General features: G+C 38.4%; 1 protein-coding gene across 1 annotated transcript; it reads right to left on the reverse strand.

Moving 5' to 3' along the window:
- Positions 1-367: 367 nt before the first annotated feature.
- On the reverse strand, positions 368-6224 carry LOC149138383 (uncharacterized). Its single transcript, XM_089450351.1, has 6 exons — positions 4747-6224; positions 4407-4579; positions 4140-4322; positions 1759-4025; positions 736-957; positions 368-589 (listed from the first exon to the last, which is right to left on the reverse strand). Exons 1-6 carry the CDS (start codon positions 6222-6224, stop codon positions 368-370), a joined length of 4545 nt encoding a protein of 1514 aa, XP_089306477.1.
- Positions 6225-20889: the final 14665 nt, after the last annotated feature.

Below are 20889 nucleotides of genomic sequence, written 5' to 3' on the forward strand. Positions count from 1 at the left end.
ACAGAGGCAAAAGAACTGGGAGAACGATTGAAACAGAGCAGACCAGAAATAGTAAGAGCGCTGAAAAATTCAGGGCGTTTCCAGAGCCAAGCTAACATCCAGACACGAAAGACCAGACAGGGGATCTGAAGCGGCTTTGCTTCATAATAAACAGAGTCATTAACTGCGACAGGGGCGTTGAGCGGATCCATGCCAATGAGCCAAATTGTGTGCAGTGCAGCCATGCTTGCATTGATTTCAAACCAAATTCGAGACTGCTCAGGATTTAATTCCTCTGCCCTGAACTTGATACGCCATCCTACGACGCGTACCCTGCATACCTTCCGCCTGCCATCCGTCAGGCCAGATGTCTGTTTGGCGGAGTCTATCATTGAATGCTGTTAGAGTCACCCGCATCCGGGTGTGTATTCTTTATCTGAGATTTGTCCTGAGTGACAATTTCCTGGACTTTGGCGATTTGGTCCTCGGAAACTAAGCTGGCAATAGTACCTTCAAAGTAACCACCCTTAGCTTCCACTCCAAGATTGGCAAGAAAGTCAGCGAGCTTATTTCCTTCCCTTCTGGTGTGTTTACATGAGATTGCTTGGTGCTGAGAAAGCCAGTTATTTATTAGCTCAAGCCTCTGGGCCATTCTCCAACTATTGCTTACTTTGTGAATGGGTGAACCGTGCAGAAGCTTTATGATCATTCTAATTATAATTTGCGAATCCCCTTCTATAATGAGAGGAAAGAAACCTTTTCATGGGCTAATTTGAGACCTCTCCATAATCCCTCCAATTCTGCTGAGTTATTGGTGTCCCAGCCTATCGAGCCCATGAAGATGCACTGAGGATTACCATTATGGTCTCTGAAGACTCCTCCATATCCTGCTTTCCCTGGATTTCCCTTTGAGGCTCCATCAAAGTTAAGCTGGAACATGTTAATGGGCGGCGGAGTCCAATTGCTTGATTCCTTTCCCTGCATTGTGGGGTTCTTTTTATTGATTGACTTTTGGTTTATCTGGATCCTCCAGTTATCCCATACTGTTTTTTCCTGAGGTAATGTGGGGAGGTCTTCTGAGTACCATTCTCTAATTGATAGAGTCTCCATGATGTTCTGATGAAATTTATTCCAGATTTGCTCTAGAGGCATAGTTTGATCTTTGAAAATTCTTCTATTGCGCTCTTTCCATATGTTCCACATCAGTAAGCCAGGTATAAGATGCCACAGAGTGTTAAGGAGATTACTTTGAAATGGCTTTTGACTCCAGTTGCGTATAGTGGCTTTGAGATCTCCTTGCACTCTACCTTCTTTTTGACAGCGGAAAGCAACCTTCTCCCAGAGTTTTCTTCCAGTTTGACATGTCTGCATAAGATGTATGGTTGTTTCCTCCTCTTGCCTGCATATGAGACATATAGATGGGCCCGAGAAGCTTCTTTTCCTAAGATTATCCCAAGTTAGAATTCTATTGTGACAAAGGAGCCATAGGAATGTAGAGACCTTCGGCCAGTTGGAAGTGTGCCAAATTTTATCCCATAAATTATCTTTGTTTAGCTGATCTTGGACTATTATTTTATACGCTTCCTTTGTGGTAAAAATTCCTTTCTCTTCATAACCCCATCTTAGAATGTCCATTTCTTCTGAGACAGTGATTTGCCTCTTTTGTAATTCTGTATTGAGATGTTGCTGAGTTTGTTCAGAGCTATTCAATAAAAATTGATTTGCATTTTTCCATTGCCTATGTTCTTGAGTTATAGTTGTGCTCCAGAATTGACTGACCTTGGCTAATTGATTGATCTCCCGCTCTGAAATTGGATGATCTTGGAGTATGTCTCTTATTTTTGGTAATTGCTGCCAAGAGTCTTCCCAAAATCGAGCAGTTGTTCCACTCTTAATTTCCCAGAAACTGTGTTCTTGTATGAGACTTCTGTGTTGTATAGCCGAATTCCAGATTACCGATCCCGTGCTTATCTCTGTCATTCGTATTCTTTCTTCCATGGGACAGTTGCTTGCATATTTAGCTGTCCAGAGAGAGGCCCATGGAGTATTAGGATGGGCTAGCCATCTCCACCAGATTTTTTCACCCATTGCTCTATTGTTGTTCTCAGGATCTCTTAGCCCAATGCCTCCTGCTTTCTTAGGAAGACATACTTTATCCCATTTAACCAAAGCCCATTTTCGATTTTGGCCTGAGCTTCCCCATAGAAAGTTGCGCTGGAGATTCTTGATTTCTTTGAGAACCCATTTTGGGGCAGCCAGGATGGAGAATAGATACAGGGGCATGGAATGAAGGACCGCCTTGATAAGAACAATTCTGCTAGCCATATTCAGAGCTCGATTGGTCCAAAGGGAGAGTCGAGTCTCTAGTTTTTCCAACAATTGCTTCCAGGAAGAGTGTTTGAGAGCTGAGGCCATTAAAGGGGCACCGAGATACTTGGAGGGCAAGGAGGCAATAGTGAATCCCAGAATTCGACCGATAGCTTTTTGGGTAGTAACAGGGGTATTGAAGAAAAAGATTTGGGATTTAACTCGATTGATAAGGGCACCAGAAGCATCAGAGAAGATTGACAGGATTGATTTGAGGAGGCGAGCTTCTTGCACCGAAGGATGGCCAAAAAGCATATTATCATCTACAAATTGCTGGTGGGAGTAAGCAGGGGAGTTATTGAAAGAAAGGCCTCTTAATTGCTGAGCTAGCCTGGCAGAGGTGATGCTTCTACCCAATCCTTCTGCCATAATTACAAAAAGAAAGGGAGACAAGGGGTCTCCTTGCCTTATACCTCTGGAGGGACGGTATGTAGCCGAGGGAATACCATTGATTAAAACAGAGAAAAAAGCTGAAGATAATAGGTTAAAAATCCATCTGACCCATGAATGTGCAAAACCAAAGGCAATAAGAATTTTTTGAATATAGACCCAACTGAGACTATCAAAAGCTTTGGATAGATCTAGCTTAAGCAGCATACCTGGCTTCTTGGTTTGCTTTAAGGAATGGATTATCTCATGAGTTAGAATAATCCCGTCCGTTATTTGTCGTCCTTCTACATAACCCGATTGCTCGGGCGAGATAATAAGAGGGAGCAACGGCTTTAGTCTTGTTGCTATTACTTTTGAAGTAATTTTATAGATGATATTACACAGGGCAATTGGTCTGTACTTGTCTGGAGTATTGGAATCTTCCCCCTTTGGAATTAAGGCTATGAAGGTGGCATTTAACCCTGGATACATCCATCTGAGTGCCCGGGATTCCTCCACTACATGCCAGACCTCATCCTTTATTAAGTCCCAGAACTTATGAAAAAAATTTGACGTGAAACCATCCGGACCCGGCGCTTTCCCTTCCTTCAGGTGTTGTACTGCTTCTTCAACTTCCTGTAAGTTGATAGGCTTAATGAGAAGACTGTTATGTTCCTCTGTTATTATCCTTGGTATGTTCTTTAGAAGCTTATTGATAGCCGACATTCTATTTATATTGGGTTCCTGATGTGCTTTCTTAAAGTAACTGAGAAATTCCTCTTCAATGCCTTCATGAGTTTCAATTTTATCCCCCTGTGCATTTTTAATGTGAGTAATGTAATTTATCATTCTGCGCTGCACCGTAGTTTTATGAAAAAATTTTGTGTTCTTTTCTCCATTTTTTAACCATCTGATCCTTGATTTCTGTCTCCATAATGTTTCCTCCTGTTTAGCCCTTTCTAAAATTCTAGATTCTATGACTTGCTCCTGCTTGGTTAATTCCTCCGTGCGCCCTTCAGTGATGATGGTTTGCTGGATTTTCTTCATTTCTAAGTTGAGAGTGGCTTGAGCCTTAAAGATGTTGCCAAAAGTATTATGATTCCATCGTTTGATTACTCCTTTAAGATGCTTGAGTTTTTGCTGAAACCTGGACATTCTAGTGCCTTCAGTAGGATTGAAGTTGAGCCAGGTTGATCTGACTAGCTCCTCAAAGTCCGGGTGAGTTAACCAGAATTCTTCAAATCGAAAGGGACGTTTGAGATTGTTGCCTGGCCTGTTCCATTGCAGTTCGATAGGCCAATGATCTGATCCTGAGATAGGAAGTATAGATGCTGTAAATTCCCCTCCTAAGTGAGTTGCATTATCTGAGATGAGGAACCTGTCAAGACGCGAAGAAATCTACTACGATCCTTCTCTTTTATTACTCCAAGTGAAGAGGCCATTGCTTGTGGGAACATCCACCAACCAGTTGTTGTGAATAATTTTTTTTGGTATATTGCCATCACTATTTGCTCTGCTTCTGCCGCCTTGTTTTTCTTCCATGTTTGCTATCATGTTGTAATCACCTCTAGAGATCCAAAGTGGGTATGGCCTGTCTGAGTTGAGTTCTGACAATGTATTCAGGATTTGAGCTTTTTGAGCAGTATCCTGAGGAAAATATACATTAGTTATCAGTCCATAGGTATTAGTACCTGAGAGGTGAAAGGTTGCCTGAATGAAACTTTTATTAGCTTGTATATTGTTTAGTTGGATGGCTCGCGCATCCCAAAGGATTGCAAGTCCTCCCGAAGCTCCCTGAGCATCAACAGCTGTAACTAGCCCTCCTGGCCAGGCTTTCGCTGCTATTTTTTCCAAAATTGTTGAACTGCATTTCGTCTCCTGCAGAAAGAGTATACTTGGTTTTTCTTGCATAAGCATATTTTTTAATAATCTACCTTTCCTTGGGCCATTAAGCCCTCTGATATTCCATGATATCAACTTCATTGAGAAGAGTGGGGGTTTGCATTGAAATACTTGGTCAGTTTGGCATACCTCCCTGACTCCACTAATATCTCTCCGATCTTGATGGTTCTCTCAAGTGTCGTTTTTCTGCCTCTCTTCTTATTGTCCTTGGTGATAAATTTGCCATCCCATGGACTTCCTATTTGGACTCCTAGAGAGTATTTCTTCTGTGCTCTGTTCAAGACTTCTACTAGGTTATCCACTTGCCGATCTGGTATTTTTTCAAAATTCCCTGTTTTGCATGCTTGTTCCAAACCTAGTATGTCCAGCTCCCCTATATCTAAGGGCTCCGGATCTTCTTCCATGATTTGAGGTTCTTGAGAGGTATCCGCTCGTTCATTTGATGATTTTTCATTTGGCTCCGTATATTCAACATCCATTCCTTGTGATTGCCATGTAGTGGATTTAGATTGAGATTGCAGGTTTGATTGCTTCTGAATCTTCTTTCCTATTTGCCCTGAAGTTTCTCCTGGTTGTTCTTGATCGGCTTCTTTGTCCTTCTGCCTGTCCTTCTCCAGATCTTGCTCATCATTCTTGGCCAGTGCTTCGAAACTATTGCTCGTTGTGGGCATTGTCTTGTTGACTGGATTTGCCTTGGGATTGCCTGTTGCTTTCTTGTTCCCTCTCCTTCGATTTGTTACCCTAGTGAAGCCATCTGTTGTTTGATTGTCTGAACTATCTTGGGAGGAGGGTTTCTTATTTTGTGGACAATCTCTGTAGAGATGCCCTATATCATGGCATTTCCTGCATCTAAATGGTACATGCTCATAGTCTATAACTTGAATCCATTCAGAATCTTCATGAAAGAAACTTACCGTGTCTGGCAGTGCTTGCTTGAGATCCATATAGACACAGATCCGAGCATAGGACGTGTATCTACATGATTTTGTTTCTTCTGCAATCTTTACAAACTCGCCAAGTGCGTTCCCAATCTCTTGTAGAGATTTTTCTTCCCAGTATTCCCACGGCAGTGAATAAAGCCTTATCCACACTGGCGCATAGCTCAGGTCCTCCTTGTCTGGGTTGAATCTTTCGACCCACGCTTTGAGATATAATCCTGCAGAGTTGAAAAAGTAAGGACCCCCATCCAATATCCTGTTGCGATCTTCCAGGCAGTTAAAAACTGCTGTAAAGAACCCCTTTGCTCCTAGGTGCAGAGAGATGTGCCCCTTTGGATGCCATTTAGCACTAATCCAACTTCTCAGCGCTTTCTCCGTCGGCCATATTCCTATGAATTTACCGATCAGCGCGTGATCTCTCATGTACTGTATCCTAGCATTGATACGGTGACTTGGGAACTCCACCCTTGGTCTGTGGGTAGCTACTGGCTTGCAAGTTGAAGAACTTGCCCTGTTTCTTTCTTCTGTATCTATGTCCTTGCCCTTCCGCTTACTGTGTTCCATAGTACCGCCGCTCGGTTCATTTTCATTTTCCCTATCTCCCGTGTGCTGTGTTCGATTGTCCGTATTGGGGGGAGGCTCCTGGCCCTCCCCCTGAGGAAGTTGCATATTGCCTTTTTCCTTATGGCCGCGTAGCCTTGATCACCAATTCGCCTGATTCTACCGATTGTACCGAGTTTGACAGGCCTGCCGTTGCAGGTTTTGTAGAAACCCTAGGTTTGGTTGCAGCGTATGCTCAAGAAAATATTACTAACATCATGTAAAAGATATTCCACTGCATACTCTATGTTCTAGAAAATACTGCAAATATTTACCTCAAAGGTATTAAGTACGTGACGTATACTTAAAAGACAAACATACTAAGTACATGATATATGCTTAAAAAAAAGTATTATATACATGATGTATGCTGAAAAAAATATTTCATATATTCATGGTAAATAGCATTATTTAGTGTTTCACAAACTCAATCTATCATGCATGGATCTTACTTTAATACATTTAAAAAAAAATAAAATTAATTAATAAAAAATATTATAATAAGAAATCTAATAAATCAAAATGGTTGACATGTTATAGTAATATTTATAAAAATTTAAATATTAAATACATGTTTATATCATTAAATCTAATAAATTAGAGATGTTAATAAAATCTAATAAATGAAAGATATTGATAGATGAAAGATGTTGATAGACTAAATTAGTAATAAAAGTTTTAATACCAACTTCTTTACCTATCTAAATACATGTTTATATGATTAACGAATTTTTTGCATTTCAAATTTGACATTTACTTATCTAAAATTACTATTATGATAGATATTATGAAATGACAAGAATGACTTAGAACAGGGGTATGCAGAGTTATTATGAAGAGAAACGAATGTTGCATTCATCTACCCCATTAATAAGTAGCAGTGCACAATCTAAGAACTCATAATGATAGAAGAACTCATTATGTGTTAAATACCTCAACTAGATTTTCAAGAGTTAGTTCGAATCTTTGCACTTGTGCAGGAAATAGAATTAACATTTCCCGTATGCAACATAGAAGTGGATAAGTCCAAAAAGAAGGTGTTTTGAATCTCTTCGCTAGTGCCAGTGTAACAACTACATATATATATATATATATATATATATATATATATATATATATAAAATTACTCAGACAACAGGAAAATAAATACGATACTGATAAAAACCGGGATATTTTAATTGTTTACCAAGTGGATACGGAATTACAAGAGTAAACACTAAGTTAATTAATATGTTGTACACAGTTGGATGACAATTTACTTATAACCCTTATCGATTGCATTAATCTCCCATGGGGAAATCCAAATTCACGATATGCCTATTAAATTGATCTCAATGCTAGACCACATGTCATGAACAAGGCCCGTCCTTCAACCTAGAATTGTCAGAGTGACAGGGTGGCAGGTTCCATGTGGTCTCACTCTTGACCATTGATCTGCAGAAAGTGATCTGACGGTGTGAGAGGGATGGGGCTTATCCAACTAACAACACACCCCATCGAGCTGGTTGGTTAGTCATTCTCACTAGTAGGCAGGAGGTTCTTGCTGCTCTGCAGCTGTTTTTTCCTGTGAACTGTTCTAGTTGCTCGGAACCCTTGATGCCATGGGCCATGGCGACCACTGCTCACCTGCTAATGCAAGGTATTTCGTTCCATTTACCTTTACTCAGTCTAGGTTTTTCACGCTACCTAGGTAGGGTTTCTATATCTACTACTTGACTGAGTTGATGGCTGACTTGTGGCCGCCCATGCTCAGGTACAGTTCGGGGTATTCGGCTTTCATGGGAGATGACTTGCTTCATTACAGACTTATCAAAGGTAATAGATGTGAATCCATTATTATTCCAGTTAAATATATATTATATGTTTTGTATTTAATAATGTTGAATTAAAAGGTTCATGGCTTCTGCGATCAGATAGGTGGGATGGTAATGACGGGAGCTCTCCACGGATAGGTAGTTGTTTCACCCTTAGATGTTCCTTTGATTTTCTTTCTTGGCACATTTTGCACCGTTGAATGATTAATAACCAGAGGGTTTTCTTGCAGGTAAACCCCTTCAACACACTGGTTTCATTTGCCATTGCATTGGTGTATGTCGAGTCCTCACTGCTTGTACTCTTCAGTCACTTACAAGTTGGAATCTACTCTCTGGTTTCCTATCGCTTCTGCTATGAAGTATTAACCATGTATTAAGAGTAGTGTGTACATGGCTTAAGGAGATATAAGGGATTAAATATTAGAGTTTTTTATGGTAAATTTTTTACGGTGAAAAATTTTGTATGGTGCATGAAATAAAGTTATGATTATTCGATATGTATATAAAAAAACAAATTAGTAAAATAAGATGCAAAACCACAAAGAAAAGGTAAATTGTTCAATAGATTAATGTGACCCATCATGCTTTGGGAGTATTAGTAAAAGGTAGTTCTTAATAAGGTCAAGCTGGTGTGACCTATCGCGCTCTAGGAGCATTAGTATAGGTTATTTTATACGAGGTTAAGTTGTAGAATTGTCTACTAAAGACATTATGTACCTAGAATGTTATCCTAGTTAACTTATCAAGGTTGCACAGGGCCATGGATTCACAAATGGTGGCAGTTCCATAGGATGGTTCAGTATTGAGATTGGCCCGTTGCGCTCCAAGAGGTTGAGAAGCGTTAATTATGCAAAGCACGTTAAAGGTGGTCTGAAGTGGTTATGTCTTAAATGGATCAAGTGGGAATCTAGAAAGTGTGGTCAAGAAAATAGTGGAAACCATGACATTTCAGAGTGGATATGAGTGCTAGTGATGATCATATCAGACAAATTTGAAAGAGATCCATCCATTGTTGTAATGTCTATTTTCTATATTTTTCATGTAAGCATTAAGGGAGGTTATTCGAAGTAATGCTTCCACGACTTCCAAGTTGTCATGAGTTGTAATTGTGTGAGTTCCTAAGTTAATACTTGTACTTTCTATTTCTATTAATCTAGATCCACCGTTCTCGGATCTAGAAGTATCATGTATTCCTACATATGTAATGCCTATGTGATCAATAAAAATATAGTGTGATTTATGTTGTGTGTAATCGCTATCTATGCTCTCTTCTATTTTTGAACAACCATCATATACCATGCTAAAAGAAATAAATACCATATTGTGTGAAAAAAAAGCGGCGATGACCTGCTTTGATATGGTATAAGATCTAATACAACAATTAGAACTTGGGAAAGCTAGTAGAAGATTTGGATTTTCAACTGAAAATAGTGTCAACAAGAAAGAAATGTCATCTCTGAGAAAATGATGGATATGAATAACCAAGGCATATTATCCACTTCTCCTTTTATCATTTAAAAGGTGGAATTCCCACATGATGCATGAGCATCCAACTGAAAAGGCAACAACTGGAAATGGTTTTTTATTTTTACTGGAAAGGAGGGAAAACATTTCAAATTTTGTTTTATTTTTTGTTTTACTTAAGCTAAGGATGATACAACCATTGTCCTTTAGAAATTTAGCAAGCAAATAAAATAGGATTCATTAAGAGTATGTTTAAAGAAATTGTTAGATAACTGAAAGGTAACTGAGGAACAATTCCTCAACTGTAAGAAACTGCTAGTAAGTCATTAAAAAGAAAAACCAGATTCTCATGAGAGGGGCTGCCATCCAGAGAGAAGAAAGGACATATAATTTGAAATTACATTTTTTTCTTGAATATCTATGAAAGCAAATGAATCTAGAACCTGTCATTAAGAAAGCAAGACAATTTCTTCTTCCTATGCATTAATGTTTTAGACATTGTTTTAAAGCAAAATAGTGAAATATTTCATTAAGAGGCCGAATGACATCGACAAAATCTCATGACTGAAGGCATCTGAGACCAAGAACCAGAGAAAGGCAAAGCGAGCAAAGATAACGCATCCTTCCTCAAAAAAAAAAAACCAGGTACATTTACATTCAGTATTCAAGCACACCTATGCATTCATTACATTTCCAATTTTGGCAGTTCATTATACATTTACATAACAAAAATAGTAGAGGGTTATGAAACCCACGAATGCCAAATAAAGCAACAATTTGCAGGCCAAGACTAGTCAAACAACGAGGGTGTGAAAACCCATGAAACCATACAAACAGACGAAGAAAGCGAAACCCCAAGGGTTATACCCAACTAAGGATAGTTCAAGTAAAGAAAAGAAAAACCACAATACAGTAATGGAGGGATCCTACCCCATTTTTCCTCAAGCTTGTGAAGACCCCCAAGGACGAGGCCATGGAGCAGTGTTCTCTAGGCACGACCTACACACCACCACAAAAGAAAACAGGACGGGTAGTCAAGGAACCAAAAGGGCAAACAAAACAGAGTGACAGAGTGCAAATAAACGAAGGGAGGAGTAGGGGTTTACCTGGAAAAAGCCTGACCCCGAACTAGAGGATGAGAACTGAGTCTCTCACCATAGGGTTTCTCTCAACAGCGATGCCATAGTAGAGTTTACCTACACACCAAGGAGCTAGAGGGTTAGAGTCACAAAAACAAGATGCGGAAATGAAACTGGAACAAGAAATTACCTGAAGTAGTGTTTGCTGAGCTGCCCACCATAGTAGCAAGGAAAGAACCCGTGGTTACACAGAGCCAGATCAACACCAGAACCAACACCAAAAAATCACCACGAGTAGAGTAGAGAAAAAGTAGTAACAAAGGAAAAAATGAAACAACTTGCAGATTGAAAGTCGACCTAAAACCTCCGAGAACTAGCAAAATGAACCACCACAAGGAATAAGCGAAGGCACAACTCTAACAAACCACCATAAGGAACAATTGAAGGCACAACACTAACAAACCACCACAAGAAACAAGCGAAGGCACAATGCATGCACAGAGCCGAACTAGACCAACGGTGAACAGAAGAATGAACTCCTAGTTTCCCTCGGCAGGTGTGAAATCATCGCATTTGCGAAACCAAGGCTAGTACAAAGGGCAGGCCAAAACAATTAAGCGCATTAAAACTTCACACCAAAACCTTGTTTTGTTTATTCGAAAATCTACAAGAGTTAAACGGTCATTGATACGTGTCCCTCCTTGGGATTGCCACCAATTTTTGGTATCAGATCAAGTTAGTTGCTTTATCCCAGTAAAGATGGAGGTAGGAAGAAGGGGTCGAGGTAGAGCCATCATAAGAGTAGCAAATGAAGGGCTACGAGAAGAGATTAGGACCTTAACTGCATGTTTAGAAGCAGTGGAATCAGGAAGGCATAGAGATCTGGAAGGTGGGGATGATAGTGAGGAGGAAAACGTAGCCACGACGAATGGGTAAGATGAAGAGGGACCATAGATTAAACTATTGAGGTCAATTTTGCCGGCTAGTAGCAAGCCAAGGCTGGAGCTTTCTAATTGATTGCAATTTGTCCACAGAGGCATTGTTAGACTGGATAAGTGAGCTAGATAAATATTTTGAATATGAAGAAATCAGCGAAGACAAGAAGATCAGGTTTGTTGTCACCAAGTTGAAAGGACATGCAACACTGTGGTGGGACAATGTGCAGGCAGAAATGAGAAGATTGAACAAACCATTGATTAAAAAATGGGACAGGATGATTGCTAGGATGAAGAGCAAATTTCTACCTAAAGATTACCAAATTGCCCTTTATTGACAAGTACAGAACCTGAGACAAAGAATGATGACCGTAAAGGAATATACTGAAGAATTTTATAAAGTAAACCTGAGAGCTGGCTATGTTGAAGATAGCCCTGAAAAAATAGTGAGGTTTGTAAATGGTCTACGGATGGAGATCCTAAACAAAATTAGTATTTCTTCCCCTACGACCATAGAGGAAGCCTATCAGAGTGCTTTGAAGGTGGAGGAAAATATTGCCAAGAAACAGAATACCAGAAGAGGACGTGGTTCTGGTAGATGTAGGGGATAGTCCTTTGGCAAAGGTAGAACTGCCAACAACAATGAAGAGGGTAGCAGTTTGAAAATTTCAAGACAGATTGAAAGGAAAGGTAACACTAGAGGAGAAAGGTCATACCAATGAGGAAGAGGTAATGGCAGACGTAGAGGAAATTCCTATCAGTGTTTCAAGTGCCAAAGTGGGGACATAGGTCCTTTGAATGTCATGAAAATGAAAAAACTGGACAAAGGGGAGCATATGTTGCTCAGCCCGATGAAGCAGAGGCACCACCACAGGAGGTGGAAAATATGCCTGAAACTGAGGAAGCCTTGGTGTTGAACAAGGTATTATTGAAACTAGCTAAGGAGGTAGTTGATCGGACACAAAGGAAAGCATTGTTCCGAACTGTGTGCAAGTCGCATGGGAAATGCTGAAAATTAATCATAGATAGTGGAAGTAATGATAATCTGGTAGCTACTGAAATGGTGGGGAAATTGGGTTTGAAGAAGTTGAAGCACCCAACTCCATATAGAGTGTCTTGGTTGCAGAAAGGTCACCAACTGTTGATCGATGAGCAGTGCGAAGTAGAGTTTCAAATTGGCAAGTACAAGGACAAGGTGACTTGCAATATCATGCCGATGGACGTGTGCCATATTCTGTTGGGCAGACCATGGCAGTATGATAGGAAGGTCGTCCATGATGGTGAAACAAATTGTTACAAGTTTGTTAAAGATAAGATAAATCATACGCTAGTGCCAATGAAGGAAGAAGATGCTACAAAAACCAGTGGAACAAAAGCATTACTGTTAGGTGGAAAAGAGTTTCTCTGACAGATGGAGGATAATAATGTAAAATATGAAGTTCTATGAAGGCCAAAACTAGTGTTGATCCATTCTGAAATCAATGACTTACCTAAAGAGATACAGGACATGCTGTAAGAAGTTGGTGATATTGTGGTAGATGATCTACCAGACAAATTACCACCAAGGCGAAGCATTAGTCACCATATTGATTTCATTCCATGAGCCAGTTTTCTAAACAAAGTTTCTTACTGGATGATTCCGAAGGACAATGAAGAAATCAGGAAGCAGTTGCAGGAGTTGTTGGATAAAGGACTGATTCGGGAAAGTCTAAACCCTTGTGTGGTTTCGACTGTTTTAGCTCCCAATAAAGGAGGTGAGTGGCGGATGTGCATTGATTCTCGGGAAATTAACAAGATCACTATCAGGTATAGGTTTCTTTTACCTCGAATGGATGATATGATGGATTGTTTGAGTGGAGCAGCATACTTTTCAAAGATAGACTTGAAAACCGGCTACCACCAAATCAGGATTCAAGAAGGTGACGAGCGGAAGATAGCTTTCAAGACTAATGAAGGCTTATATGAATGGCTGGTTATGCCATTTGGACTGAGCAATGCCCCCAGCATGTTCATGCGTTTGATGAATGAGATGCTGAAATAATCCATTGGTAAATTTGTGATTGTATATCTGGATGATATACTTATATTCAACAAGATGAAGGAAGAGAATTTTCAACATGTGAGGTATGTATTGGAAAAATTGCAACAAAATAGATTACTGATAAATTTGAAGAAATGTTATTTTTTCAAGAAGTAATTTTTTTATTTGGGATTTGTGATTCCCGAGAATGAACCAAAAATGGATCCAGAAAAGGTTGCAGCCATAGTTAGTTGGTCGTCTCCCAAGAATTTGTTTGAGGTATGGAGTTTTCATGGATTGGCGAGTTTTTATCTAGAGTTTATTAAAAAATTTAGTGGGATTTGTGCACCCATGGTGGACACCGTTAATAAGGCAAATCAGCCTTTTCATTGGACAGAATCGACTGAGAAGAGTTTTCAGCTGTTGAAAAGGAAGATCACTAAAAAACCAATTTTAAGATTACCAGACTTTAACAAACTTTTTCAAGTTCATTGTGATGCCAGTGGGATAGCCATTGGTGCAGTACTCAGCCAAGAAGACAAGCCAGTAGCCTATTTCAAAGAGAAATTGAATGAAATTAGGCAGAAGTACATGTCTTATGACAAATAATTTTATGCAATGGTCGAAGTGCTAAAGCAATGGAGGCATTATCTACTGGCCATTGAATTTGTCTTATTTTCAGACAATTCTGTATTACATTATATTATGCAACAGCATAAGTTGAACCATAACATGCGAAGTGGGTGGAGTAATTGCAGAGTTTTACATTTATGTTGAAACACATCAACAGTCAAGCCAACAAAGTGGCAGATGCATTAAGTAGGAGGAATTTGATCCTACAGGAAAGTATGATACAAGTATTAGGATTCGAACATCTTAAGGACTTGTATGAAATAGGTGCAAATTTTAAGGAAGCCTATGAAGCTTGCCAAAATCTATTGTTGAGAGATAACAATTCATGGCTAGACTATAATATGCAAGAAGGGTTGTTGTTCAAAGGAGGGCAGTTGTGTATCTCGGAATGTTCTATGAGAGAGAACTTAATCCAGGAAAAGCATAATGGAGGTTTAGCCAGACATTTTGTCATAGACAAGACCTTGGATCAGTTGAGCCACTTTTACTATTGGCCGAAGATGCGTAGAGATGTACATAGGTTTGTGACTAGATGCAAAGTGTGTCAACTTGCAAAGGGACACGGCCAAAACATAGGGTTGTATATGCCCTTACCTATTCCAAACAAACCATGGGACTCAGTAGTTTAGAATTTGTCTTAAGTCTCACGAAGACACAACGGGGATTCGATTCCATCATGGTGGTGGTGGATCATTTCACCAAAATGCCACATTTTATTCCATGCAGGAAAACCAGTGATGCCACACATGTAGCACACTTGTTCTTCACAGAGATAGTCAGATTACATGGCTTGCCGAAGTCTATTATTTTGGACCGAGATGTAAAGTTTATAGGTCATTTTTGGCGGACCTTATGGAAAAAGTTAGACACCAAACTGAACTTCAGCTCAGCTTATCATCCGCAGACCGATGGGCAAACCGAAGTGGTGAACCAAAGTCTGGGAAATCTATTAAGGAGTCTGGTTGGTGAAAATTCTCGACAGTGGGATCGTGTACTTGCACAAGCGGAATTTGCTTATAATGATTCGCCCAACAGAAGCATGGGTAGTAGTCCTTTCCAGATCCTATACGGAATGCACCCACGTGGAGTACATGAGTTGTGGGATTTGGGTCAGTTGGAGTGCAGGAGTGTTGATGGTGAAGATTTCGTAAAGGCAATCAACGATCTTCATGAACATGTAAAATTAAAATTACAAGACAACAGCCAAAGATACAAACAGAAAGCAGATTTGAAAAGGCGGGAGGTACAATTGAACGTAGGGGACCTAGTATTAGTGCACCAGTATGCAAGGAGAGGTTTCCTAAGGGCGAATACAATAAGTTAAAATGGAAGAAAATTGGACCTTGCAGGATTCTTCAAAAGTTTTCTGCAAATGCTTATGAGTTGCAGTTAACTCCAGGTATAGGAATCTCACCTATTTTTAATGTGGTAGATCTGTACCCATACATTGCAGCAAATGAAGAAGACAGTTCGGAAAGACGAAAATGGGATACCCAGAATGAGAACGATTCTTGGATTAAATAGATGCCCCCAGCAAAGCCTTTAGTGATCGAACAAATCCTAGACACCCAGGTGCCCAGACGGACTCGAAGAAAAGAATATTTGTGTTACTTAGTCAAGTGGAAGGGCCATCCTATTGAAGATAGTTCTTGGTTAGATGTTGGCTAGATTCAAAGCGCCAGGTACTCTATTGAAGAGCTCATGGACAAGAGCCATGAGTTTAATTTACCCCGAGAGCCTGATGCAGGAGCATCCGACTGAAAAGGCGACAACTGGAAATGGTTTTTTATTTTTACTGGAAAGGAAGGAAAACATTTCGAATTTTGTTTTATTTTTTGTTTTACTTAAGTTAAGGATGATACAGCCATTATCCTTTAAAAATTTAGCAAGCAGATAAAGTATGATTAGTTAAGAGTATGTTTAAAGAAATTATTAGATAACTGAAAGGTAGTTGACGAACAATTCCTCAACTATAAGAAACTGATAGTAAGGCATTAAAAAGAAAAACTAGATCCTCATGAGAGGGGTTGCCATCCAGAGAGAAGAAAGGACATAGAATTTGAAATTACAATTTTTTCTTGAATATCTATGAAAGCAAATGAATTTAGAACCTGTCATTAAGAAAGCAAGACAATTTCTTCTTTTCCTGTGCATTAATGTTTCAGACATTATTTTAAAGAAAAATAGTGAAATATTTCATTAAGAGGCCGAATGACATCGACAAAATCTCGTTACTAAAGGCATTTGAGACTAGGAACTAGACAAAGGCAAAGCCAGCAAAGATAACACATCCTTCCTCAACAAAAAAAAGGTACATTTACATTTAGTATTCAAGCACACCTGTGCATTCGTTACATTTCCAAGTTTGACAGTTCATTATACTTTTACATAACCAAAATAGTAGTGGGTTTCGAAACCCACGAACATCGAAGAAAACAACAATTTGCAGGCTAAGACTAGTCAAACAGCGAGGGTGTGAAAACCCACAAAACCATACAAACATACGGAGAAAGTGAAACCCCAAGGGTTATACCCAACTAAGGATAGTGCAAGAAAAGAAAAGAAAAACCACAATACAGCCATGGAGTGATCCTACCCCATTTTTTGCCAAGCTTGCGAAGACCCCGAAGGACGACGCTGTGGAGTAGCGTTCTCCAAGCACGACCTGCACACCACCACAAAAGAAAACAAGACGAGTAGTCAAGGAACCAGAAGGGAAAACAAAACAGAGTGATAGAGTGTACATAAATGAAGGGAGGAGCAGGGGTTTACCTGGAAAAAGCTTGACCCCGAACCAGAGGACGAGAACCGAGTCTCTCGCCAGAGGGTTTCTGTCAACAAGAATGCCATAGTAGAGTTTACCTGCTCACCTAGGAGCCAGAGGGTTAGAGTCAAAAAAACGAGATGCGGAAACGAAATTGGAACAAGAAATTACCTGAGGTAGTGTTTGTTGAGCCGCCCATTGTAGTAGCAAGGAAAGAACCTATGGTTACACAGAGCGATATCAACACGAGAACCAACACCAAAAAATCACCATGAGCAGAATAGAGACAAAGCAGTAACAAAGGAAAAAATGAAACAACTTGTAGATTGAAAGTCAACCTGAAACCTCCGAGAACCAGCAAAATGAACCACCACAAGGAACAAGTGAAAGCACATCGCTAACAAACCACCACAAGGAACAAGTGAAGTCACAACGCTAACAAACCACCACAAGAAACAAGTAAAGGCACAACGCACCCACACAGCCGAACCAGACCAACGATGAACACAAGAATGAACTCCTAGTTTCCCTTAGCAGGTGTGAAATCACCGCATTTGTGAAACCAAGGCTAGTACAAAGGGCAGGCCGAAACAATAAAGCACATTAAAACCTCACACCAAAACCCTATTTTGTTTATTCGAAAAATCTACAGGAGTTAAACAATCATTGATATGTGTCCCTCCTCGGGATTGCCACCACCACAATTCTTTGCTAGTTTGTTTAAATTTAAATCAACTCTCACTGCATATAAGTCTTATAACAAGTCTCACTATATGCAAAGATTATAATGACCAACTTAAATCGCCATAGAATTGGTTGTTTCAACATTCTAGTCGGCCTCACTTTTAAATTTCCATGGTTGCACTTGTTCACAATAGATGCATGCAATTATCATAACTTTTAAAGGTTTGCATCATAGGCTCTCACAATGTTGTTTCCTTCAAGTATACACAAAATGGAAAACATCATCATAATCTCTAAAAAAATAATTTGTGCGGGTAGTCTTACTTTCCAAAAATGTATACAGTGACGAAATCACACCCACACAGACACACATATATATACACAATCACCCTCCACAACGTGCATCTAAATCCTTTTCCCTTAGGAATCCTAAATAAGGAAATCAAAATTCTTGTCAATTATTTTATTAGAAAAATTAGGGAGATGACAAGAGAGAACAATTAGACATACAAACCACACATTTCTCTTTACTTATCACCTAAGGAAATTACATATATAACAATTAGATCACTGAGTCCAACAAATTATAACTCAAACATGACACAACTCCAACTCTTAACATAGGAATCAATAATTTCTAGATGATGCTTGGGAACTCACAATGACAACTTACAACAACACATGGAAGCATTACTTCCAACACCCTCCCTTAATGCTTACATAGAAAACAATAAAATTACATATTACAACAAGAAAAATAATCAATGTCGGGTCATCATCAGCACTCACATCCACTTTGAAATCTCGCAAACACTGCTCTTTCACCACCACATATTCGAGGTGTCACTTGACCTCCATTTAAAATGTAATGACCTCTGACCATCGTTGATGAACTTTGCAAGATCAACAATATTGACACCTTGGCTCTTCGAGGCTTCGGCGATAAGATCTATCAAGTAATGAACCATCCTATGGACCAACAATTGTCTATCGGATATTTCGCTTTCGGTTAAGTTGTTAGGATGGAGTTTTGGATACTAAATGTATTCAAAAGTTAATAAAAAAAAACTTGACATTACTAATGCACAAGAATTGATGTTTCGGACGCGGAACTTCTAATTTAAGAACCACCAACTCTTTTTATAACCACAATGGAAATAAATAAAAAATACTTCAACTCACACCACAATAATTTACATATATAATAACCACTCAACCACTCTCATCGGTACATTAATTTTCTTTTATTAATAGGATAGGTCTCTAACTAACATTAAAATAACCTTAAAACTATAATACTAAAAACAAATAACTTTTTCATCATTCACACGTGGCCAATTTATAAACTCAGGTTGTTTTACCTTCTCCCTATAAGAGGTTGTTTTACCTTCTCCCTGAATTCTTATGACACGAATTCGAAGTAGCGTTCCAACTCAATGGGGTCTCAAAACGCTGACTATTTGTTGGCATGTGATACCCTACAACTGTGCCCGCCTCTTTTTCCATGTGCAGAAGGATCAAAGGGGCTACAAGATAAAGACAAAGACATTGATCACATTTTGATCGATTTCTGGTTGCAAGGCGAATGTCATAATACTCTGGATAGCAACGTTTCAACACATCTTTCAGGCCCTCTATGTTGTTTAACCACACCAGCCCCTTCTCCGTATACGCTCCTTTCTTCAAATCATTGGTGAAAAAGTGATCTGTCTCTAATTGACATGAGGCCATGATAAAAAAGATAAAAGAAGGTTGTTTCGCTGATTCCAAGACCTTTGATTTTCTTCTTCAGATTTGAGATAGGATATTTTACTGAGAGTGCAGATATGGCTCTTCTCCCAAGCTGCGACAACTTGACTCACTGCGGGCCAAATATTAGGAGATCAAACTGAATATCAATTTCAGAGAGGCTCAATTATGACTCATCCACTTGAGGTTGATATATAAACGCCTTCAAAGAATTTTTCTCATTTGTCTTAATTTTATTAAATTTTCCGCATAATTTTTATTTATAAATAAATAAATGGCTATTTATTTAGAAATAAACTTTCTGGCATAAAATACTAAGGGACAATACAATAACCAAATACCAAAACAAAACATTTCTCTAACATTCTAAAAACACGATTTAAATTTAAAAAAAAAATATTATATATATTTTATTTTATAAAGTTGCCACCAAATTTGTATTTTAGTGAATTTATAACTTGAAGGGACCATAGCTGGAAGATAGAGGGATATGTGGATATGGATAATACTAAGGGACAATACAATAACCAAATACCAAAACAAAACATTTCTCTAACATTCTAAAAACACGATTTAAATTTAAAAAAAAAATATTATATATATTTTATTTTATAAAGTTGCCACCAAATTTGTATTTTAGTGAATTTATAACTTGAAGGGACCATAGCTGGAAGATAGAGGGATATGTGGATATGGATAGACGATAGATAGGATGATATGATTTTAAGAGGACACAATTTATCACGTAAATTACCGACTTTCATTCATCGTCGAATTTAATTTGCTTGCATTCTTGAAGTTTAAGTTTCTGATATGTTGGATTGTATAGTCTATTTATGAAATAAATGCTGAGCGGGCATTTGGACACCCGTCCTTCTTTTGATATATTCCTGTCAAATCATAAATTCTGAGATGTATAAAATTTATGTTTTAAAATATTTTTAAGACGACACAATTTATTCCGTAAAATACCGACTTTCATTCATCATCGAATTTAATTTGCTTGTATTCTTGAAGTTTAAGTTTCTGATATGTTGGATTGTATAGTGTATTTATGAAATAAATGCTGATCGGTCATTTGGACATCCGTCCTTCTTTTGATATATTCCTGTCAAATCATAAATTCTAAGATGTATAAAACTTATGTTTTAAAATATTTTTGAATAGGATATTTGATATAGCACTTTTCTAATTAATAAATGGTTTTCTCATTGTCTATATTTTATTAAAAATGAAAATATATAAATGTCTATTTATTTAAAAATAAACGTTTTTTATATTAAAAGACAATACCAAAATACTAAAAGACAATACCATGGGATTAAAGAAAAAATATAAATGTCTATATATTTAAAAATAAACTTATTTATATGAAATGCTAAAATGCTAAGAAACAATACCATGACCAAATGCCAGAACAAAACATTTATGTAACATTTTAAAAATATGATTTAAATGAATAAATCAAGAAAAAATTATATACGGTTTTATTTTATTTTGTTTTACATATAAGAAAGTTAACACCAAAAATTGTATTTTAGTGAATTTAGAACTTGAACGGACCATAGCTAGAAGATAGGGATAGGATGATA

The sequence above is a fragment of the Pinus tabuliformis genome, chromosome X (genome assembly GCF_031772625.1).
Source record: "Pinus tabuliformis cultivar Carrire ecotype Pingquan chromosome X, CPIR1, whole genome shotgun sequence".
NCBI lineage: Eukaryota > Viridiplantae > Streptophyta > Pinopsida > Pinales > Pinaceae > Pinus > Pinus tabuliformis.